Here is a 24362-nt window from a genome sequence, read left to right on the forward strand (position 1 = left end):
TCTGGGATTGGGACCATTTGAAATGATCAGTGAAATCAAATGGCATTAGGTTAACACTGGGATTCACTGCACAGAAGGGGTCCAGTCACCGGAGTTAACCCACAGGTAACAGTGATTTAGTTGTGTTTGCACACTGCAAATGAATACAGGCGTTAATTGGCACTAGCCCTAGGCCCAGCTCTAATGCTATTACAAGGACTCACTGAATCTCAGCTGACTTTAAATGAAGAAGGTGAAAGAAACACCCATCTGGTAACTTGCCAAAACTCAGCATTTCTATGCATATGGATGTTCCAAGTAAGCATCCCCAGCACACAAGAGCCATATAGGTTCCATTGTTTTGTTTTACAAAGTGCCTTGGGCTAAAAACTGTTGGATGAGGAGCTTGAAGCTTCCAGAATATAAATGTCTCATTGATGAACGCATATCACAAACTCAGACAATCTGTCCACCAAACAGATTGTTGTCCAACCCAGTGCAATGCAGGTATGTACATTTTTTAAGAGTCATTTGAAAATCCGTGAAGAGTTATTTGTTAATGATTCCAGTTTCAATTTGTTGAGGTCATGAGTAAATTAAGCTGTCTGCTTCACTTATCTGTGTTCCATCTGTTCTGTTTGGACTTGAGCGAGCTGATAAATTGGAGTCACTGCTTCAGACAGATGTTTTGCACTTTTAAAAAGTCCAATTTAAAAAATGGAAACTGATGTCCGCCATAGGAGACTGACAGTGTTACTACCATGTTGTGAAATCAGCTGGTGATTTCAGTTCCCCACAGCCAAGCACACGACTCTCAGAGCTGGCAGTAACTGCATGATTGAACCCCTAGTCAGACCAAAGACTGGATGGGCAGGGAGGTTGATCTCTTCCTTAAACCTGCCTCGTGGCTCAGATGTGAAGTGTCATTATTTGGTTCCTAGGATGAATTTTCATTAGGAGCAGTCCTCCCAATTGCTCCAGTAATCTTCCAGGCTTGAATCAAATGCAAATTTAAACAGTTTTGTCTTCCTGAAACTGCTGACATATGAGAGAATAACTCCAGTGAGAAATGTGAACCTCCCCAGTTCACTGCTGTAGAGTGTTTGCTCTACAATCAAATGAAAACACTTTTGGACAAGAACTGTGAATAATTATGGTGTGCAATTATACGATGATTTGTGCACACCACAACCAACTGTGCAAATTGGGCAATTACGGCAAAAAAAAGGCAAATCAACCATGAACAAAAATAAATACTCTGTCAGGTGCTGCATAATTTTCTCCCTTTCACTTTGCAAATATGTTTCCAAAAGTAGTCTCAAATGCTGGGCACCTCCCTTTTTGATTGCCCACCCTTAGTGAAAATGGACTCATTTCCAGATGTGCTGAGAAGCTGCAGTTTGCTCTGTAGTCAGTGGGACCTGTAGCTGCTCAGCCAGTCTCATCCTTAAAAGCTTGTCCAGGCACAGGTCTTTTGCAAACACTGTGTTGGAGAGAACTCTGACTTGGAAAAAAAAAAAAAAACCAAAAAAACACCGAAGAAAAACCAACAAAACAAAAAGGAGCAAAGGAGTTTAAATGACTTCATTTTCTTTGCTGCTTTCCATGGACTGCCCCAAACAGTGCTGGGAACCATGCTTGAGCAGGAGCTGGGTGCATTCACTGAGCCATGGTCCTGCCCATCCTTGCCCTCTGCTGCTCTTGCTCCACATCCCAAACCCCAAGGCTTGAGCTGCTCAATCCTATTCCTTGTGACCCAGCCCAGCCCCTAAGGAGCCCTGTGTCCTTGTTCAGAGTCCAGCACACTCCTTGTGGTGCCCTTTGAGCTCTCTGTTGGGCAAATCTGGGTGGTAACAGCCAGGTGCTGGTGCAGATCTGGCAAGCTGTGGGATCTGCATGCACGGGTCTTCAGCTTTTGCCCTCATCCCTGTCCTTGGGACTGAGGGCCTGCATCTAGCAAAACCCTGCATGTGGCACTTGGAAATGTGAGCTGCTGCTGGAACTGGATATTTAATGACTGGCCCTGCTCCCCTGTATGGATTAAAGTGCTTCAGACAAGGTAGTGAAAGCAGAGCTGGCTGGTGAGACAGAGAGATGGTGCATCTTTTACTCTGATTTTAGTCCTCCTCTGAAGATCAATAACAAGATTTTGAATTTTAGTGTCACACTCCATCTGAGTGCACAGCCTTGGATTGCAGATGTTCATTAGATTCTACCAGCTCTGTGAACCTCATCAATATTAATACCCCCATCTTTAAGACAGGGAAACTGAAGCAAAGAATGGTTTTTCATCTTCCCCAATGTCTACATTAGAGGCACCAGACACTAAGGCATAGAAAATAGAAGGAGCAACCTGAAGAATAGCATTTTGTTTTCTAAGGATATAGTTTGCATCTCTTTAACTGTCACCACCCAGCACTTTTAGCTCAACTCAGACAGGAGAAGGCAGTAAAAGGAGATTTTCTTAAGCATTTCTGAAGTGACACTCTGCCCCATCACTTTTCAGACTTTTTTTTTCCCCTCTGGTGAGAGAGGAAGAGCCTGGAAGAATGCCTGCAAACTCCAGGGTAGGGCTTGTGATGTGTCTTTCATGACAGCAGTGACAAAAGTACTGATTTAAGTGCAAAGAAATTTGGTTGGGCCTGGAGCAATCCCAAGACCCAGGGCTGTTGGTACATGGCCTGGTGAAGTCAGTGGGAGTGGTCTTTAGCTGTAAATGTTCTGATCCATCCTTACTTCCCCAGTGTGTGCTGTTATAACCAGCTGTGGATGTTTTGCCCTTGTGCAAAAGAATCTGGTGGCCAGTGGTTTAGATGGAGCTACAGTAGTTGGTAAAAGACTTCATTTGGTAAGAACTCAAATCAAGCTGTCAAATCAGCACAAACAGTTTTAATATTGAGAAAAATTTTGCAGTAAAAAAAATGAAGCCAATAATTTTTTAAAGCACCTTTCCCAGGTTTTCTATTTCACTTACTCCCTCACATGCCTGGCTTTCAGGCAAGTTGAATTTTGTTACATATAGCTCTTTAAAAAAATAACTTTAATTTGTTTATAGGTTGTCAGTACTGCTCATAAATACCCATCCGTCCACCCTGAGACCCGCCATTGGACAGCTCTGACATTTGCTGTGTTGCATGGACATATTCCTGTAGTTCAGGTATTATTGTATTTCCCTACCTGCATCTCATTCTTTCTTTTTTCTCCTCTTCAGTTCTAATTACATCCATCTCAAACCAGCATCCTCTTGTCATACTCATATTGGTTACTTCTGCTTCAAGAGTGTACTGATACATGATAGACTTACAAAGTGAATATGGTGTCAAAACTTAACCAATATGAGGCTTAAACAGGACAATTTTAAAGCAGAGTTGCACCAAAGAAAGTCTGACAACTCCTTGTGCTCCTTCCTGACCACTTGTTTTATGTGTTTGTTTATTCATTCATTGCACTTTCTTACACTGTAATATTCTAGCAAACACAAAACTGCTGCCTTGGTGGGAGAGAGGTGGACAACAGCCCTCGTGCTGCTCCAGAGGGGGAGAATCCCTGACTCTCCTTAGCCCATCCAGGTGTCATGTGGGATGTGCTGGTTCTGTGCTTTGGCATCTCAAAAGTTGGGAAGGTTCATTCTTCAAAACAGCTGTGTCTGTGACACACTCAAGCACCAAAACTTTGAAGGCCTTAAGACAGAAATGGCCAAGAGGGGGCTGGAGCACAGGCTCCATCCTGCTCTCTTTGGCCACTTTTGTTTTCAGCACTGCTGCTGCTTACGTGGAAGTGTCCCCGATGGAGACCACAGCTTTTGGACTCATTGCTGTAATTGGTTCTTAAGAGTTGCCTTTCTTTTGGTCTTCATATAAAAGATGGAGACAATTGAAATCTGATCCATTTTTGGATGGTGCTGGGCTTCTAGAAGACCATGAAGGAAGGATGCTTGTCGGGCTAACTTTCTTCCATCTCCAGCGCATTACTTCCTAACACTGACCTTATCCCATTTCCCATCAAAAACGCTGGGTTACACTTTTTTGGCTCTGAAGTTGGACGCTGGAGCTTCTGATGTTTGGCAGCGTAAAATGAGCGAAAAAAGGAATGAATTTGCCTCTGTGAAACAATGGGCAGAATTTGCATGTCACGTGTCTCCATTGTATTGGGTTTGCAGATAACAAGAAGCATTAGATTCTCATTTGTCACTGTTCATGAAGTCTTCAGAGTGTGATAACCCCCAAATGGTCTAAATGGTGAATTTTCTTTCTAGCTATTGCTGGATGCTGGAGCAAAGGTAGAAGGTTCCTTAGAACATGGAGAGGAAAATTACTCTGAAACTCCTTTACAGCTGGCAGCAGCGGCTGGTAAGGACTTTCTTCCTCCTCCCATTGTAACAATTCCTCAGCTGGGATCTGCGGTTTAGGTGAGCAACTACTGGATTTCGAAAGGAGTAAAATTGCATCTCTTGCCTTGCAGGAAATTTTGAACTGGTCAGTTTGCTGTTGGAGCGAGGAGCTGACCCCATGATAGGAACAATGTACAGGAATGGCATTTCCATGACTCCACAAGGTGACATGAACTCTTTCAGTCAGGCTGCTGCACATGGACACAGGTAGAGTGGGAACAAGTCTAGTGGCATCCTTCAAGTGCTGCTTTTTTGCCTGGGCATCTAATTTGAGCAGATGGGTGAAATTTCTGCATGAACAATTGAACATGCCACCAACTGAGCAGAGACTTAAGGCTTTCTGCTAGCATGTGAATTAAACCAGTTGGTGGTACAAGCTCTGTTTTGATTTCTGATGTAAAAAAAAAAAAAAAAAAGGAAGGGGACTTCTTGTGGTATGTTCAGTGCAGTGGTTGTTAAATGGCAGCTGATGTGACAGCAGAGAGGAATGTCAAAAACATTCCTTCTGAATTTCTTGATATATTTCTCAGGTTTGAGTGAATTGTGTCTGTACTGCTGCAGCCTTAATTTTGTTGAGTAGATTTTCTGCATCTATGTTTACTGTAAAGTCCTGTGTGTCTTAATGTTGTTTGTATGCTGCAAATATAAAAAAAAAGAACTACTGAGATGAGCACCTGGCATGCATGACCTTGGAACGCTCAGGAGTTGACTGCAGTGTAATGAATTAGTATCATGATCTTCACACTCCTACTTTTCTGATTGTAGCCATCCAGAGGAACATAGATACAGGTTAGAGACAGTACCTACCGTGTGTTTGCTTAGAGACAAGCTGCCAGTCTAACAACACGCTCACGGCACGTCAGGGCGGGTTCAACAGCTCTGTCCATCTGGAGCCTGCAGGGATCCCTGGCACAGACGGGACACTTTGGGTGTTGAAGTCTCACATTCACTCAGTGTGAATGGAAGCCACAGGCCTGAGGAGAACCTGGGGCTCTCTGTGGCTTGGCTGCTCGCTGTCCATGTCACAGACTCTAACTCTTGTGTTCCTACCTGTATAACACTCACACACATCTCCTTCCTTCCATCTCTGCCCTAAATTAGTTTGGGACACACCATGCTGCAGTGTAAGTGGGAGCAGGGGGGACACTGGCATACAAGGAGGGTGGGCTGGGAGCCAGCCTGGTTTCTCTTCTCACAGCTGCAAAACCAAGGGAAACTACTGAGGTTGATGAGTTATTCTGGTGTGAACCTGAGGGCACAAAGTCTCTGAGTTTGGGTTTTGTTATTTGATGGCCCAGCTGGATCAGTGGCTTTGTAGAGTAGTCCCAGCTGTGCTTGAACCTGCCCTGACTGGCCTTGTTGAATGTCTAGCTGCTCTAGCTTTCCCAGACTGCTTTGAGTGTGAATCGAGTGGTGGTGCTTTCAGTAGCTCCAGGCAGCTCCCTTCCCAGGTGGCTGCCATGGTGGGAGTCCCAAGAGCTTGTCCAGAGGCACCTTGGCCTTCCCTGGTTGCTGAAGAAGTCTTGAGTCACATTTAGCTCACGAGTCTTTGCTCCCACAAGATGCCGCCCCTCGTGCGACATCTGTGCGGTTCGTGTCACGACAGCAGTGACTTGCAGACGTGTCCCAGGCAGTGCAGGTGGGCTAGCGGGAGCTGTGCTTGCCTTGGGTCTGCTCTCAGCTGGTTCTGCCATTAGCTGGAGTAATTTCTTGGGTAGGTGTCCTAATTTGCCCCACAGCGAGTAAGCCCAGTGCAGTGAAAGCCTGGCCACTGACTGCTCTCCCTTTCCTCTCCTCTCCTGCCCCCTCTCTCCCTCTGTGTCGTGCTGTGATTGACAGGAATGTTTTCCGCAAGCTGCTTGCTCAGCCGGAGAAGGAGAAGAGCGATATCCTGTCCCTGGAGGAGATCCTGGCTGAGGGCACGGACTTGCCCGACTCGGCAGCAGCTCCTCTCTGCGCCAGCCGCAACAGCAAGGCCAAGCTGAAGGCCCTGAAGGAGGCCATGTACCACAGCGCCGAGCACGGCTACGTGGACGTCACCATCGACATCCGGAGCATAGGTCAGTGCTGGCCTCCTTCCTCTGCTTCCGCCAGGGAAGGACCACTCTCAGAAACATGTCCCTCTTGTCAGGCTGTTGCTTAAACCAGCCACGGTCACATCTTCCTCAACTCTTTCGGAATGGAAGGTGGTGGGAGATCTGACAGGTTCCTGGCCCATTCCAGCTCCACAGCACATTCTGTTCAGGGACCAGTGGCTTTTTTCTGCAGGACACAGTGGTTTCCACCAGGAGCCATCTGCACTGCTGCATGGCAGAGTGTAGGTAAGGCTCTGGGGCAGTGTTCAGCTATAATGGGCCACTTCCAGCTGCCTCTCTTTTGCACTCTGCTTTAAAGCAGTCCACCATTAAAACGACTTTATTTTCTGAGACTCTGAAGGCAGGAGCAGGGAGCTGACTTCTTGGTATGCCAGCTCTGCCAGTGACGGACTTGAACATAATACCAGCCCCCGGTGAAGTTGCTTCTGCCTGTGGGCAGGGTGGTTGTGTGACGCAGATGGAAATCGATCTGGACTGTGTGTTTACCATCCCCATTCATCTGTTCACAGAGAAATAGAGACCCAAGTGCCTGGTGTGCCTCTGCCTGGGGCGGTGCTCCAGTCCTGGGGCCATGGGATATGGGTCAGAGCGTGCAGTGGACTGTGCAGGCAAAGATCTGGAAATGAATGAGAGGAGAGTGGCAGGGGTGCTCTGCAGGCATTGAACATTTTCTGACATAGAAGGAAAAACCTTCACTTGCCAAACACCAGGCTTATATTTCCTTCCACTCCATTCTATAAGAGCAGAAAGTAGGTCACATCCAGCCTCATGCCTGCAGAGGTACATCAGCTCCATGTGCTTTCTCGCTCAGTGCATGGGAGCAGTTCCCTTTAACTTCCTGGAGAGTGGCTCTGCCATGAGAAGCTGCTTGAAAGGGCTGATCTGCTTAACTCACTCAGTGCTCTTTAGGGAAAATGCTAATGATCAGGAGAGGACATGGGGTATCACTTAAAGCAAGTTTTAATCTGAAGACCACCAATTTGAATCCAGGTAGGTAGGGACCAAAATCAGGTTTTTTCACCTTTTAATGGCTCTCCAGGGCCACATTCAAACAAATGAGCTAGTGTAAATCTAGTTTCCAAAAGGCTTTTGCAACGCAGAGCACCACAGCAATTACCACAAATTGGTAGTCTCAGCAGAGAAGCTGAAGGCTAGATGAGCAGAGAGACCACAGTCTTCTCTCTTAGCATTTGGAGGAAAGCCTCTGTGCATTAGCTCTGGGATGTACTGATAACGATCGGCCTTCTCAATTAGGGATAAATAGAAATTTGATTTCTTGAATGATTTGGCAGCTTTCGCTTGAAATCTTAATATCAGCAAAGGTAAAAAAGCAGAAGGGCACGTTGTTGCCTGGAGCTGGGATGAGCTGTGTCCTCTGTGTGCAGGTGTTCCCTGGACACTGCACACGTGGCTGGAGTCTCTGCGCACGTCCTTCCAGCAGCACCGACGGCCCCTCATCCAGTGCTTGCTCAAGGAGTTCAAGTCCATTCAGGAAGAGGAGTACACTGAGGAGCTCATCACACAAGGGCTGCCTCTGATGTTTGAGATACTGAAGGCCAGCAAGGTAGGATGAAATTGTGTGTTTTAAAGCAAATCAGCCTTTTTCCCATCCTATAAGACACGAAAGCTTGCAATATTATTCTTGAGCAGCTCTCCCAAAGGTTGTTTAGACTATACAGGATTATTATTATCTGGATTGATATGTATCTTGGGGTTTTTTCACTGTGGAACCATGGGTTATAAACACACAGGCTAATCACTGCTCCTACTAGAACATCCTAATAACAGATGCTAGCGGTAAGCTGGAGAGACAACAACAAAAGTGATACATAGTGGTGAAATTAAAGTCAAAAGGGTCATGGCAGTGTGGCAAGAGATGTTGATAACCAAACCAACCCAAAGAGTAATTTCACCCAGCTTGCTTTACAGAACTATACAACAAAGCTAATATTCATGTTTATTTTGGATTTCTTTAGCTTGTCGTGATTTTATCTTCCCTTCATGTGGGATTTGGACTTCTAAACCTTGTGAGGCGACTGGTTTCTATGAGCAAAGAAAAGGATAATTTTTTCAAATTTTCTATGTGTGTGTTTGTACTTGCAGGTTCCCCAGATTTATTCTTTCAGCTGACTTTTTTTAGCCAAGCAAATCAGACTAACAAAACCTTTCCAAGGAGGTACCATTGGGTATGGAAGTATAATGGCAAAAGGGATGATCATGGAACTGGCAAGGAGAGGGAAATGTCTTACCTAGAAGAATTTAAAACTTGTTATAACCAATAGTCTCTTCTCTGCCGGTCCCCCGAGAGTCAGTCACTCCCAAGGAATGCCCTGTCACTGTCCGCTGTTACCAGAATAACACTGTAGTGATGAAAAGCATCAAAATTATTTGATTGGTGTTCTTTTTCCTCATACTCCACAATACATGTCAGTATGGCCTTCTAATTGTTAAACTGAAAGCAAGAAACTTTTATCACCCAACTCTATGTGTAACAGCAAGGAGCAAATAATTTTTAGCAATAGGCTAAATAATGTGAAAAGGGGACAGGTTCTGACATAGGTACTCAATACTAGATATTTCAGACTTGGTATAGCTAATGATGGCCTACATGGATTTATTTCTTGTATCTTGCTGCAAAAGCAGGCTTGGACTAGAGTCTTAAGCAAATCCTGCGTATTTGTTCCAGTATTGTTCTGATTTTTGCTCCCATGAGCCTTGCCTTTGCAAGGTAATAGTTTGTATTGGATGAGTATTTATGGAGAATATTTTGAGATAGGTTTTAGGAAATTGTTCCAAATCCTAGGATTTGTAGATTCCTTGTTCTGTACTCACTTGGGTTGATGTATGTTCATCCAGAAACTACCAACAAAGTGCTGCTTGGTTTGAAAGTTGATATGAAGCTAATCATATTGAAAACTTAACAGAGAATAGGCCTTGTAATTTAGGATGAGGAGTGACTTTAATTGCTTTTCTCCTGGGTGGCTGAAGCCAAGGCCAGCAATCATCATTAGAATAAATCATTTACATAGGATTATCTACATCTTCCACAGTCTATTGTAGGAGACCTGGATATATAAGATATATAAGATATATAAGACCTGGATAAATAAGACTGCTGCCTTCTGCTTTGGGTTCACTTAGAAACCTAAAATCTGGAGGGGCAAAACAACTGAAGTATCACAAAAACCCTACATGATGGAGAAGAAATCTGTGCTGATCTTTATGCCTGCCCCTGGGCCTGGGGGAACTGCCTGTCTTCATGCATATTCACAAACACACACTCACACAGTGTTTCATTGTCTTAGAAAAAATAATTTATCATTCTGGGACACTGTAAGGGTTTACAAATTGTCTGCAAATGTTATGAATTATTGTGGTGCTCTTGTCCAAATGGCCTCTTACAAAGCTCTCCCAGACAGAAATGAGGAAAGAGACTATGCAGCCTTTTGGAAGGAATCTACATAAATTCATTTGTAGGAGAATGAGCCAATAAAAGTTCTCCCTGGTCACTCCACAGAAGGCAGCTGAGGAGAGCTGAGATTTAAAGGATCTTCTGTTCTCCTTCTCTGGAAGGGCTGAGAGCAGAGATTTTTGTGTATACCCACAGAAAAGAAATCTCCTTTAAGAGGTGCAGAAGGGCCATAACTGTGGTTCACATCCCTCTCTCTTGACAGAAAACTGTAAAGCCCTGCATTTTGTAGAGCTTTGGAGAGAGGAGCTTGATTTTCCCACATGGACGTGCTTTTCCCTGTGGGCTGGAAACTCTGAGAGAGATTATGACTCTTGCTAAACATCACAGTCTGGCCCAGTACATTTCCTTAATGAGTTTTTCAGGGCAAAAAGTATAAAATAAGCAACTAGGAAGCAGAGAGCCACTTAGCAGTTCTTTGCTGATGTAAAACAAGATGTGCCATTTGCTACATATTGTGATGCTCAGTATATTTTAATTGCATGGCAACTTGCACCTAGTAGAAATGGCATTTTGTGTTCCTATAAATAGTTCCACCTATCCCATAATCTCAGAACAATTTACTAATATTAATGAGTTGAGACATGAAAGAAGATCTTATCCTCCCTTCACCAACAGGGAAACTGAGGTAATTAAACAGGCAGATTTTTAGTGTCTCATGGAGTGACAGTCCCAGTCTCAGAGGCTGTGATAACCTGGATAAGCCAGACAGCAATTCATAGTGTTGAGTAATTTGGCCAGAGAAGCTCCCCAAAAATCACATGGAAACATAAGGGCAGGTCTCAGAGTAGGAAGCAAACTTTCTGTCCCCACCTTCTGCTTTGCACTGTTGTACGAAATGTTCTTGCAGGTTCCCAGGGCAAAAAAAAAGGCCAAATGCAATAGATATGAAAATACTAAAGAAAATGTAACCAAAACCTACAAGAACAGTGTCAGATATGAGGAATCCCTTTTTTCTTTCAGATGGTTTATAAAATGCCTGTTTCTAGAGGATACAGATGTGAGGGTTTATGTGGGAGCTCTGCTAGCACTGGTGTTGGTGACCTGCAGGGTGGCAGGGTGGAACTCCATTCCCATCTATGTGCTGGGATGCTGACAGTAGAAACAAATTTAAAAAATCGCAGAAGTCCTGATGCAGTAACACAGAACAGCAACAAAAATCGGTGAGTCAGGCAAAACTGGCTGAGCTCAAGTTCCTGGGTTTATTGCCTTTCTTCAAGCTGTGAAGTCAGTGGAGGAAAACAGTGCATAGGTTGCACATGGGTTGTTCACTGCTGCACTGAAGCCCTGGAGGAAGTCTTCCAAAAGCACAGCTGAAGGTTTGATACCCAGCTCCTGGTGGCTTCCAGTGAGATGGAGCTCTTTCATTTCCTTTCATCCCTTTAAATGTCTTCTATCAGCTGCACCATTGAGAATTGCATGGGGAGTGGGGAAGTAGCAGTGTTTCCCTGCTGCTGAGGCAGAGCTGTGAGGACAGACAGGGAATCCATCTGCAGTTGCTCCATCTGCAGCTCCTGCTGTCCTGCAGTGAGCTTGGGTCATTACCAAATTAAAGATCAGGGTCAAGGCACTCTGGAAAAAGCAACATCTGTGGTAAAGACATTGAGAGCTCAGTTTAAGGCACCTCTCTTAAAAGCAAGCAAAACCCAAACTGGAAAACTCCAACAACCTGAAAAATGTTGATGACACATGATGGTTTTGGGACGCTGCATGGGTAGGAAAGGCACTGCCATTTGGGGATGGATTCAGTCTCTTTGGAAGACAAGCACACAAACTAGAAGTGGTTTTGACAGGGTTGTGTGAGGCAGAAGCCCGAGAGTCACTTCTGGGAGTGAGTTTAGCCGTGAGCTAAACTTTAGCTGCTATGTAGAGCAGAGTTGAGACCCTCAAAATTAAAATGATGCTGGAGATCTTGTTATGGAAGAATGATAGGAAGATACAACTGAATTCCTGCCTGTTGGTATGTGTGTTGTGCTCTTCATGGCCTGGGAAAACTCCCCCAAACTCCCTACTGGAAGCTTTCCCTTCCCTCCAGCTGAGGTTGATGTTTGCATTGCCTGAGCTTGACTCTGAGCTGGATTGCCCACCTGCCCCATGTCAGAGGACCATATTTACCTGAGGAGTGCCTCCCACCAAACAGAAGCTTTTAAAAGAGCTGTGTGGGAGCTGCATCCAGGTCCATGGGCTTGTAGTACCTGAGGTGAGGCTCGCAGGTCAGCTCTTCTGTTTTTGCAGAGATTCTCCTAAAGATAATACACTCAATGTGCAGAGATGCTTCTGTGTCCTCTGTCTATGAAAATCCTGGAGTTGTTCAATTTGATCTTGACATTTCCACAACCTGAAAAAACAGACTCAAGCCCACGATCTCAGAAGTTAAACACATCTGGCCTTTGGAGGAAGTTGAGTTTAGGTTTGCACTCCAGGGCTCTGCATAAGACTGAATTGTCATTAAATAACCCAGCTCCCTCTATGTAGGTTAGCCAGCACCTTTGCCAGTTGGATGAGGTCACGAGCCAGTTTCATCCACTGCTTTTTCTGCCCACACCAATTTATATCAGCTTGTCTTTGGCCTATTTTTTTTTGAGAAAATACACAATCTTTTAATTCCAAATAATCTCTCTTACAGCTTTCTCCCTTTCCCTCATAGGACCAGTAAGGAAAGGAGCTCTTTGCCATTTCTTTAGATCCTGTGTGGCCATGCATTGCTGAAGGGCATGTGTGAGTCTACATGTGCATTGAGCACATGTGCTGAAGCATTGTCTGAAGCTCCTAGAGGTGCTTCACACCAGGAAAACTTGGCTTAGGATTATAAGTGTTCCTGCTAGTGTATTGTCTAAGACTAAATCAGCTTGAGAAAGTCATAGGAGCAATCCTTCACCGCCACACCTTCATTCATTCTGAAGATCTCATTCCATCCTTACCATCCATTTCTGTCCATGACAACATGTTTATTTTATTTATTTTATTTTAATATTTAGCCCATTAGTGAGGTGTTGGGCAGCCCAGGCTTGTTGAAAGATGCAGGAAACTGCTTTATAAAGATGTTTTCTCAGGATTTAAAATTCCTGGAGTTTTCGAACCTTTAAAAATGCACCTACAGGCAGCTGAAGAAATATGCAGGAGTGCACAGACTCTTTTGGAAGGCTGAGCTGCTTGAATAACAGCCATCAGTCTGGTGTTGACAGTTATTGAGAACAAATAGCAATTCAGAACAATAACCAGTTTTAAAATTCCAGAGGATTCAGGCATGTGGGTATCTTGAGAAATCTAGCCCATATGGTTTAAAGCTAAGGTACTCTTTCTGCAGTAGCTTCTCCATTTGGAAACTGAAATCTGTTAAAAGGAAAGTTTTGGGATATTTTTAAAATACGTCTTTTCAGAGACAGCCTCTGTCAGAGATGCAGTAACTGCTGAAAAAGTATTTTCATGTCTCCACCAAACAGAATGCAGCAGGAAAGAATGAAGCATCTGGCTGTTGTGTTCCAAGAAAGCTTTCAGATGCTGAAGCTTGAGATGAGCATTCAGTTTCTCTGTTGCTGGGATTGATTTTCTTGTTTTTCTGGATTTGATTCTTATAAAATAAATGTTGGAGAATGTCAACAGGCTCAGCTCATGTGTGTGTTCTACTAAGTCCAGGCATGGTGGTCAGCAAAAATCAGTTATTTCCCCAGGGTATGCATATGACCTAGAAAGTGACACTGGAAGACAAAGAGCTAGAAAATTCAACCTTTTCCCATTGCTTCATGGTGGGCTGAAATGAATGTTTCAGATGAGTTTGAGTGAAGCTGTATTTGTTGCATGAATCCAGAGTGCCCTGCTCTGCAGGAAGGGCTAAGGGTAGACAGGAGAGGTGAACCCTGTGTAGCAGTGGGACCATCACTCTGTTATAATTGTGTCCCAAAGAAAGTCTTCCCCTGGAAGAGTGTTGTCTGTGTTTCTCTTACCTGGATGCTATCAGAAAAGACTCCTGTCTGTCTTGTTGAACTGCTTTTCAACAGAAAACTGAGCTTTTATTGTAATGAAAGGTTTCATTACAATAAAAGATATTTATTTCCCACAAAATATTTTACATTTCTTGAAAAAATTAACACCTGAAAATGGAGTATTTTGGCTGATGACTGAAATACTTCAGCTGAAGAAAAACGTGGAGTTTCCACAGAGGAGACAGGCACACCAAAACCTGCACTAAAAATAACCCTGAAGACATCCCAGTATGCTAAAGTGTCTGCTTATGGATTCCATGGAGTGGCTAATGCCCTTCTGTGTGTCATCCAGTGCCCAGCCAGCACACAGTGATCCATCTTTTGGCTGGGACTTGCTGTGATTTGTTAGTCAGGTTTCACTGTTCTCAAGCAACTGCAGTGATGTGTAGCATTGCCCATTGTCACTTGTAGCACTTCTGTGTCTGAACAGTTCCGAGCAAGCCGGAGCCAGGTTATCCACACATGTGCGTCCTGCATTCTGCGTGTGAGATGCGAGCGCCAGGTACCGAGTGGCATGTTAATAACACACTGTTAACCCCATCCTGGGGTTTCATAACACACATTCAGCTTGGTACTTACTAACACAGGTTTGATTTTGTTCCTACCCTCTGCTACCTTCTAAAATGTTCCCCTGCCAGGGAAATATTCTTCATTTATTGTAAATGAAGAATATTGTAAATATTCTTCATTTACAATAAATAAATGCCGTGGATGTGACACCTGCCCTTTCCTGGGCACTCACCCAAGGATTAGACTGTGCCCGTGGATCTGAGCTTTTTACATACAATGCACAGCTGGGATATAAAGAGCCTTTTGAAAAGGAGGCTTGGCAGCTTTCCCAGAAGCAACGGAAGAGTCCATTTCTGCCTTACCTGTGATTAGTTCTTTTCCGTTTGTGCTTGCAGTGGAGGGGCTTGAGCCCAGCACTAACAAAACCCATTTTGTTGTGCAGTTTACTGCTTCTAACTGTAGCTCCAGCCTCTGGGGCTTCCCTCCCTTTCCAGCTGTTTGACTAATATTAATTCTGTGTATGCTGCTTAACCATCTAGGAGTGACCATCTGAAGTGGCATTTATTTAGTTTTGAGGCATTTGCTGAGCGTGAATTATACAAGAGGATGGTAGTGGGATCACCTGTGCAAGGGTGGAGACAGTTTTGAGATGGAAAAGGTCTCAGAGTTTTGAGTGTTCAGGAATGGGGGACAGCAAAAAGTCCTCTCTGTTACTTCATTCTTTATCATCTTTTTCTGGGAATGGGAAGCATGAACAGAGGACTCATTCAAGGGTATGCCAGCATGTCATGGATAAGTCATCAGTGGGCTAGGGGTATCCTGAGACTACGGCTGCTGGGAACTGCATGTGAGATGGCTGACTGGAAACAGCACTTCTGCCACTCTGCATTTAGCAGAGAAATGGGTCCCCCAAGCATCCTCAGGACCAGAGAGAGAAGATACCTTTGCCAGTGCCCCTGTTCTCTGAGCAGTGTGGTTTCTCAGCTTGCTGAGGAGTTGAGTATTAACAGGCAGACACCAAGCCCAGAAGAATGTGTTACTTTTTCTGCCTTCATGTAGTGAGCTTTTGGTTTTTGGGCTATGTGGTAGAGGAATTTGAGGGCCTGGCAGACAGGTTAAAACAGCATTAATGGAGCTGTGCTGGTGAATGTAGCATCAGGAGAAGAAAACCCCAAAACATTGCTTGGGATTTCAGGGGTAAAGGAAAGAAGTCTGACTTGTTAACAAGAAGTTACCCTTCAGGGCAGCCACGTGGAGGTGGTAGGGTGTCTGTAGGCTGGTAAGAACTAAGCAGTGGGATTTGACCAGTCCGCAACACACATTTCACCCTACAGAATTTGGGGCATAGACACGTGTCTTGAACAGGCACTGGAGAATATTGGCTATGTATTTCCCATTGTGTCCAGTACCTTGTAGGAGCACATCTCAGAATAGCTATGCTGCATTGATCTCTGTAACCTGGAATGGAGGAAGCTCTCCCAGGTATGTGCTGAAGCCTGGAGGAGACTTCCCTGTATCCTGCCACAGACCCTTGTCAGATGGACACTGAGGAAAAAACATCCCTGCCCTTCCCACCCAGGTCTTCACCTCTTCTCAGATCAATCAACAAGGCATCTCTGGTCCAACAACTTGAAAGCCTCCAGCTTTGCTTCAAAAGAATTTATAAATTCCCCTCACAGTTCAAGTGCATTCAGCAGGACTGGGGAATTCCTTTAGATCTCTGCTGAAGAATGCTTTTAAGTCAGGGGACTGCTTGTATCTACAAAGCAAAGTTGCTTGCTCACCAACCAGCTCTCTGCTGGAAGCACCATCTCCCTCAGAAGACTCGCTGTTGTTGTTCCTGTTCCCTCTTCCCTATCTGTAAACTACCCCGTGGCTAGGTAAATATTTTTATTATGTCCTGTGCCAAGCATTCTTCCCCCTCCCACAGGAGAAGATGTGCGTCGGCTCCCTTGGAGCGCAAAGGAACGCCCGTGTCTGAAGGGAGGCTGGCCTCTCTCCAGGTGCCAGCCTCACACATCCTGGCACAAGGTGTTCCAACATCAAACTGTAGCAAGAAAACAAACTTTGGTTTGCTCCTCCAGTGTTAATCTTGCTGCCCACAGCTGCTGCAGTGAGCTCTTACAGCTGGGCTTTCACAGTTAGGTTGATAGGATGAAAGGATAAACAGGGAAGAATTATCCATCTTGGTGCTTAAATGGCAGCTTCTGAGCATCTCAGTGCGAGTACCTGAGTGGTGGGCACTGTGTGAAGGTGAAGGTTGAATAGGCTGAACATGTCCTGTTCCAGGGGAAGGCTTGTGCCCCAGGTCATGGACTTCTCAGTTGTTCCCAGACACTTCACAGGCAGCCCAAGTCCTCCAAGAGCAGGATTTGGCTCAAAAAAGCCAATTTTTCCCCAGCCATCCAGCTACAGATGAAGTATTCCTTTTCCCTCTCCTATTTCTGCCTGGTTTATTGGTAAAAGTAAGCAGAGGCACTGTGGGGAGCAGATTCTGTGCCACAGTCCTGTGAGCTTGGTTACATGCTGGGGGTGTGGGGAGAAAACTTGGTGTGCTGTAATAATTTACCAATCCCCTCCCTTGCTGCTGTTTGTTAGCAATGACTCTAAATAAGCACATGCTTCAGCTCTTGCTGAGCTCATTTTTTGGCCTTTGGATGGTATGAGATGTAAGTATTTAATGTTACCAGTAGAAACCAAAGGTCTCCAGCCTCCTCTCTGCCAAATGAGGTCAGTGTTCTGCATGGGAAGTCTGGAGCCACTGTCTTGTCTGACGGCCCTCTTTCTTTGATGTGTCCATCCTAAGGTCTCTTTTCTCTTTGTCCCATCTCTGTTCCATGTCTTGGGGTTTTTAAGCATCTCTCATGTGGATGTATCACGTTTTGAGCTAATTAGAGCTTAGTTTACACCACTTTTTTCGTGGGCTTGTGGGCAAAGTGGTTTTGTAATGGGCTTGTATCTGCACACCACAGAGCTGGTGACCCAGGGAGCTGGCAGCCCCTTTCCCATGTAGGCAGGCTCCCATGGGATTGTCTGCAGGCATGACTGGTTCTTTCTGTTGGCTGGACTTACTAGCTGGACTTCCCCTTCTCCCACTTGGGTGGCTGAGTTTGGCCTGTCCTTCCCTGGTCTCAGTGCAGCTGGATGTCCTGGTCCCTGGTGCTGTGGTTTGGTCTGGTGAGTTGGGCCTCCAGCTCCTAACGAGGCACTGCAAAGCCAATACCCAGATTTTCCATCAGCACATTCCCACAGACACTCTGGAAGGAGGAGATTCATTGTCTTTATTGATGCATGTGTGTGTTTTTAAGAAGCTATTGCATGGGCACAGCTATGGCTGGGAGTGGTGAGTTCATGGAACCCATGAAAACCTCAGTGACACAGGCAGGACCTGTGCACCCCAGCAGATTGGGGAGGGGGCTGCCAAGAGCTCTCCTTTTCAGTGCACTTTGCTTTTATTCATTGCAGGTAAAGGTGAGCATTGTTTCTCCTCTCCAGAAGCTTCCCTCCACTCTAACCATGGAATTGTCCCCATCTTCTGTTGTATTTTCTGACTTCTAGCATCTGCCAGATCCAGCTGGGAGCTGCCCTGCTGGTAATCAGCATCCCTCCAGACACACTCCTCCCTGCCTGACTCAGTCGGCCCTGGTGCTTTGGCACAGCCCTTCTGAGCAGAGAAGAAATTGCTCTTTCTGCCCTGCCTGTCTAAAGCTTCCCCTCCCAACCCTCCCAGCAGCTGAGTCACTTCCTTCTTGAAATCTGGCCTTACATCTTCCTTTTCTCTTTAGCCTGTGATCCACTCCCTTTGTGAGGCGCTTTGCAGGGCTCCAACAGGAGGATGCAGAACAGTGAGATGCTCCTGGCGTGAGATGCCCTCCTTGTCTTGGAGCCACAGCAGTGAGCCCCTCTCTGAGGGCTGGGCCCTGTGCCTGCTGAATGGTGTCTCTCAGTATGAGAGTTTCTCTTACCTCAGAGTTTCTTTCAGTGCTACATCTGACGTAGTAATAGAAGCCAACTCCTGCCTGCGGCGAGTGCGTGTAATTTCCTTTGACATCAGCATGTGCCTGTGAGGGAGCAGCTCTACCCCTTCCCACCCTGTTTGATTAGATTCAGTTGGAGAGTCATTACAGCATCTCTGCCACTCTTCCTTGTCACTCGTGGGATTTAAGGAGGACTTCTGAAAGGTGCTCAGAGCAAGGAAAGCTTCCATTTCTGCTTCTAAAGCCTGGAGATATTTTTAATGTAACAACTCTGTTCCTCAAATTTTTATACTATGATATTTTTTTTGCCCCTCACCTGCTTATTTCCTTCGTCTTTGACCCTCTTATGTCTAAGTGTCTTGCCATTTCACAGTTTCGTGGTGTGGAGAGACTCACCAGCCAACAGGGTACTTAAAAGATGTCACCATGAATTAGCAGTGTGGCACTGCTGAACTTGTCTAGACTTGCTCTGGTTATCAGCAAAGTGTGGGATAAAATTTGCCAAAGCTTTTAAATCCTGCTTTCATCTGGGACTTAGGTACTTAAGCATTAAATCCATTTCACTACCCTTGCATCTTAGGCATACAAATATTCAAGGAGCTTAGGAAAGCATCCTATGGGTGTCTTGCCCCCAAAGTTGGGGCAGAAGAGGGTAAAGGCCCCGGACCAGACCTGGTTCTACAAGGGTCTGGCTTCCACAGCACAGTGGTGCCCACACTGGTGCCAGAGGTGTAAGAGCCCATAAAGAAACATTTGGGATTGAATGAGTGGCTGGCTCTGGTGCCTCAGTCACTCTGTAGAGGAAGGGTCTGTGTGTGAGACTGCTGCACTTCAAAATGTATGCAGACTGTGCAGCTGCATCTGCCTGTAGCTCGGGTTTCCTAAGACGTGACCAGTGACCATTTTCTAAAGAGCAAAAAAAAAAAAAAATCATTTTCCAGTACAGTAAGTCTGCAAATAAAATGAACTCACTGTTGTAAAGGAACTTTGTTTTTGCAGAGGGGACTGGGCTATGGCATTTTGTAGGCAAAGAAGACTTGTCATCCAAGGAGAAGACTTCTTAATTTAAAATTATTTGTACAGAAGACATAGCAATCAAGTAAATGAGAACTGCCATTTCTAACAAATGCTAATAATTGTAAGCTCTTATTTTAATAAAGGTTCAGCAGTCACACTTTTCACCTTAAAACAGGCAGCTGTTGAGAACAACATAACATGTCCTTTGTATACTGATCTTATGTTGCATGCATTTGTTTTCTTTTGTGTAGAACGAGGTGATCAGCCAGCAGCTCTCTGTCATTTTCACTCATTGCTATGGACCCTACCCAATCCCAAAGCTGGTGGAGATTAAGCGCAAGCAGACCTCCCGCCTGGGTAAGCGTCACTGCAAGATCCTCATCAGCTCTCCAGGCAGAGCTGTGGGAAGGCTGCTGCTGACCAGGTGCCTGAGCAGGGCACAAGTCAAAAAATCTCAGTCAGAAAATCTGAAAGACAGAATTAGAGGAAGGAAGGGCCTCAAACTTAACTTGGCCTAAAACTCCCACTGACATCAGGAGGGTCATCAGGTGCACTGGAGTGGGGCTGTAAATCTGCAAAGATTTGTCTGTGTTGCTCATTAGGCTGGGATCCAAGCCTTGGCCCTGGAGCAAGGTGTCTGTCTGGATCTCAAACCACTCTGGCTGGCTGCAGGTGATGCTGCACCAGCACAGCCCTCCCAGCTTGGTCAGCAGAGCCCAGGGTGTTTTCATGGGACTGTGAGAAGAGCCAATCAATTTTCCGGGACCCTTGTTCCCTTGACAAAAACTTCCTCACACAGGGAGTGGCCTAATAGAGTATAAATGAGCAGAGGGCCCCCCAGCATCTGCTGAGCTGCAGTTGGCTCTGGTAGCAGAGCTGGAGGCTGTGCCGGTGTCACACGGCAGGGATGGCTGGCTGTTGTTTCAGCAAAGGTCGTCACGGACTTCAGAGCTTTGAATTCCCTTTGTCTGAACTCAGTGTGGTTGTCCCAGGCTGTCCAAAATAGCTTTATGGGCTTTACTCACCAAAAACAGTATCCTTCTATTCTGTTGCTTTCTTTTGTCAAAACAGGGAAATATTCAGTATGTTCCAGACCTCTTCCAAATTAAAGTTATTGACTTTTTTGTTTCCTTCTTTTTGTGATTCTAGATCCCCATTTTCTTAACAATAAAGAGATGTCAGATGTCACATTTCTGGTGGAAGGAAGACCATTTTATGCACATCGAGTGTTGCTATTTACTGCATCGCCAAGGTAAAATAGAGACACATCTCTGGTTTTTAACAAAAATAGAATTTGATTTATGGGTTTGTGGGTTTGTTTGTTAGTTTTGCTGTCCCAGTTCTTTAAAGGCTAGTGGCCCAGTCTTCAAGTTTTTCTTAATCAGAACATCCCCACAGCTTGTTCCTGGTTGATCTGCCAGATATTTAACAAGTGCTCCTGTCAATAGATTTTCATCCAGTGAATGATCCATGCTTCTGGCCATGTATCTGACTTGGTTGCACTGAGGCACATTGGCATGGTGCTCATTCCTGCACCCAGTTCTCGACCATACAGGAGGCATGGTACTTTGATTATTAATAATTTAATGAGTGGTAAATTCTTGTGAGTGGGTAAATTCTGCCTTGCATCAGTTTCAGCAGTCTCCAGGAAAAACAAGCTACTATCGCACAATTCTTGACAGCATTCGACAACTTTTAAATGAATTTAAATAGCTGTGAAACATACCATACTGTATCCAAAGGCAGTATTTATAGTTGGTTTCCTGTGCTCAGAAGGCTGAACGTGAGTTTCCCAGCTTAACCCAACACAAGAGTTGCTCACAAACATTATATATTTGTGTGCAGCTGTATAATTCAAGGTGTGCTTTTAAGCAAATCTTGCTGGCCCTCCAAAACAGCTTATTTTGAGATGTGAGAAGGACAGAGCTCTGAATTTGGATGATGTAAGCAATATGGGAATTGATGCTAGTTGTGCTGCCAACCCACATCACAGAGTTGAGAGATTTGAATGAAGTAACTGCAGTAGCTGACCGTGCCTTCAACTAAGAAATGGATATTGGTGTTTAGAGCTCCTTAGTAATGTACAAATACATTCCAAACTCCAGCTTTAAGCCTACTAAATTGTGTTCATAATAGAGTTTGACACTAGTGAAAGCAAGTAAATTGTTATCTGTATTTTAATTAACAAGATGCAGTCATGATGAGGGAAAGGTTACCATCCAGCAAATGCTGGTCTTGATAGATAAGCTGAGCTCTGAACTACTGCTGGAAGGTCAGATGAATTAACAAAGAGAGAAAGTACAAGGGCAGGTGTTTCTGGCAGCACATTTCCCATTTTCACCTTCTGATCAATGGGGATACCTGGGTTTGAGAAGTAGATTGTTACATATGTATATATCTCACATAAGTTTGCAATAATTAACTAAAAATATGTGAGCTTTTTGTCCTGAAACTTGTGTCTGAATTTCAGGTTACGATAATCAGAGAACAGTAACCTATCCAGTTTCTCTCATGCCTCTTCTCACACAATTATTGCATAGGAGCATTAAAAGTCTCAATGTCTTTTTTTTGTTTTGTTCCAAAAGATTTTTTAAACCAGCATAATGGACATAAGCCAAAATCTATCGCCCTCAAAAAAGGAAAACATTCAGGTTTTAAATGTTGCAGATCTTCATATAAGACCATGTTGCCTTCAAGAAAAAAAAAATTTGGTTCTGTAATATGTGTCATTACAGAATCTGAGTTTCAGATGTACATTTTACTCTATTTTATATTATATGTATTTTTCAGAAATTTCTAATTGAAATCTTACAGAGAGAAGCTTCTTCCTTTTGGTTTGAACTTTATGTTAGTGTCTAAATCTGGATGCTTTTTGGTGACAAAAAGGTTCATTTCAGTATACTGTTTTTGCAAGAATTGATGCTGTCATTCCATTGCACTTCTGTACTGTTTTTACTGCATTTTTCCACAGAGATAATTGGGCTGGTATTTCAGTTTTGCTCCTTTTTATTTAGGTTTAAAGCATTGCTGTCTAGCAAGCCCTCATCTGATAGTACTTGTATTGAGATCAACTATGTGAAGTACCCCATCTTTCAGGTACAGTCCCCACGCTGAATTTGAATGGAACTTGTAAGAGGAACACCATGCATGCCCTGTCCAAATTAGTACCTATATATTTGATAAACCAGAGCAGTGGTTTCACAAGCACAGGCTTCATCTCTGTTCAAGCACTGCAGAGTTCTATTGATTACAAATGTGCCTCAGCAGATACAGCAGCAAGCATTTCACTGACATGGGCTGTGCACACAAAGTGCTGCCTGTCAGCATAAGGCATTTCTGTAGTTGGCTCTTTCTGTGTTTAATGGACAGGTTTGGAAGAGACACACTTCATTCCATTCTTTAGCAGTGCTCTCCAATCAATTTAGTGCCATGAAATGGCAGAGCTTGCTCTCTGTACCTGTAGCATGGATGTGCTTCCCTTGCTTTGAGCTGGAGCTCAGGCAGCTCCATGTATCGACTGCTGCTGCTGCACATAAATCCCAGCTGCCCACAATAACTGGGCTCCCTACAGAGGGATCTTAGCTGGCTTGTATTTCAGTGCAAAGCCTCCTCCTCTTTCATATCTTCCATGCATGCCCACATGCAGCTGGATGAAGGTGGCCTTTGCCAGGGAAGGGATAAGGGAATCACCATTGTATATGCTGTGTTTGCCTGAATCAGTGATGTGCTTAACAGACTGGGAAATACACTGAAAATTCAAAATGAGTTAATCAGTTTCCTGCAAACTGTGTGGAACTTACAAGGAAATCAAGACAATTTGAGGGTGAGAGTTGAGACATTAGACTACCTGTGAGAAGGAAACACTGAACTTTGCAGACTGAGAGAATAACCAAGTATATCTTTGAAATTAGGAGGCTTGAGCCATTTTTATCTACAAATCCGTGGTGGTGTTAGGAGAGCCTTGGGAATTGCCTGCATTGTCCCCTATTCTTCTATGTCTTGGATTGGTTTTTATAAACACTCCCTTTGTTTTATTACAGCTGGTTATGCAGTATCTTTATTATGGTGGTGCAGAGTCACTCCTGATTAAAAACAATGAAATTATGGAGGTAAGAGACATTTATTTAATTGCACTGGGATGCTGACTGATCTGTGTGCCATTCACCTGAGGGCACATGGCCATTGGGCAAGACATGAGCACTCCTGTAAGAGCCAGCAGTGGCACACCTGGAGTGGCCAGGCTCTCTGCAGTCCTACAGGAGACAGGGAGACTTTGCAAATACCTACTTAGAGGCAAAGCTGGTGTTACCAAAATCTGGAACCAATTTCCAGGGACTTAGTGTTCCATCCTCCCTATCTCAGCAGCATTAAAAACATCCAATTAGGTTTGTCACATGGGAGAGGTCTTGGGCATTTGCTGTGCTTTAACCATGAGAGAAGTCCACTGGAGACACAGTTCAGTTCAATTTCAAACATGTGACTCTCAAAGTCCCCTTCCGAATACTGTGTGCCATCATTGTCAGCTATGGTCAGCAAAACCACTCCAACTCTACAGAACTATGATATATTGAGCAAATTCTTGATAGTCATTCAGGGAGTTTTCAGGCAGCCAAAAAGAGTGCAGGTCAGTAAATACTTGCACTCAGAGCTACTTAAACAGCTGGTAATCATCAGTGTCTGCCACCAGGATCACAGAATATCTCAAGTTGGAAGAGACCCATAAAGGACCATCAAGTCCAACTCCCTGCTCCTTGCAGGGCCATGTAAATCTAAACCACATCAGTCAGAGTGTTGTGCAGATGTGCCATGAGTTCTGGCAGGCTTGGTGCCATGAGCACTTCCCTGGGGAACCTGTTCAGTGACTGACCACCCTCTCAGGGGAGAACCAATCTGCACTTCCCCTGGTGCAGCTACTTTCCTTTTCCTCGTGTCCTGTTGCTG

General features: G+C 44.6%; 1 protein-coding gene across 1 annotated transcript in view; it reads left to right on the plus strand.

The window, feature by feature from the left end:
* The window catches only part of ABTB3 (ankyrin repeat and BTB domain containing 3), a 162629-nt gene that overhangs the window by 132491 nt on the left and 5776 nt on the right, over window positions 1-24362 (plus strand). The window contains exons 7-15 of the mRNA XM_058805264.1: window positions 3035-3136; window positions 4235-4328; window positions 4441-4576; window positions 6209-6429; window positions 7851-8029; window positions 19673-19778; window positions 20571-20673; window positions 22436-22517; window positions 23462-23530. Coding sequence (XP_058661247.1) covers window positions 3035-3136; window positions 4235-4328; window positions 4441-4576; window positions 6209-6429; window positions 7851-8029; window positions 19673-19778; window positions 20571-20673; window positions 22436-22517; window positions 23462-23530 — 1092 coding nt within the window. The remainder of the gene's footprint in view (window positions 1-3034; window positions 3137-4234; window positions 4329-4440; window positions 4577-6208; window positions 6430-7850; window positions 8030-19672; window positions 19779-20570; window positions 20674-22435; window positions 22518-23461; window positions 23531-24362) is intronic.

Source organism: Ammospiza caudacuta, chromosome 5 (genome assembly GCF_027887145.1).
Source record: "Ammospiza caudacuta isolate bAmmCau1 chromosome 5, bAmmCau1.pri, whole genome shotgun sequence".
In the NCBI taxonomy this organism is placed as follows: domain Eukaryota; kingdom Metazoa; phylum Chordata; class Aves; order Passeriformes; family Passerellidae; genus Ammospiza; species Ammospiza caudacuta.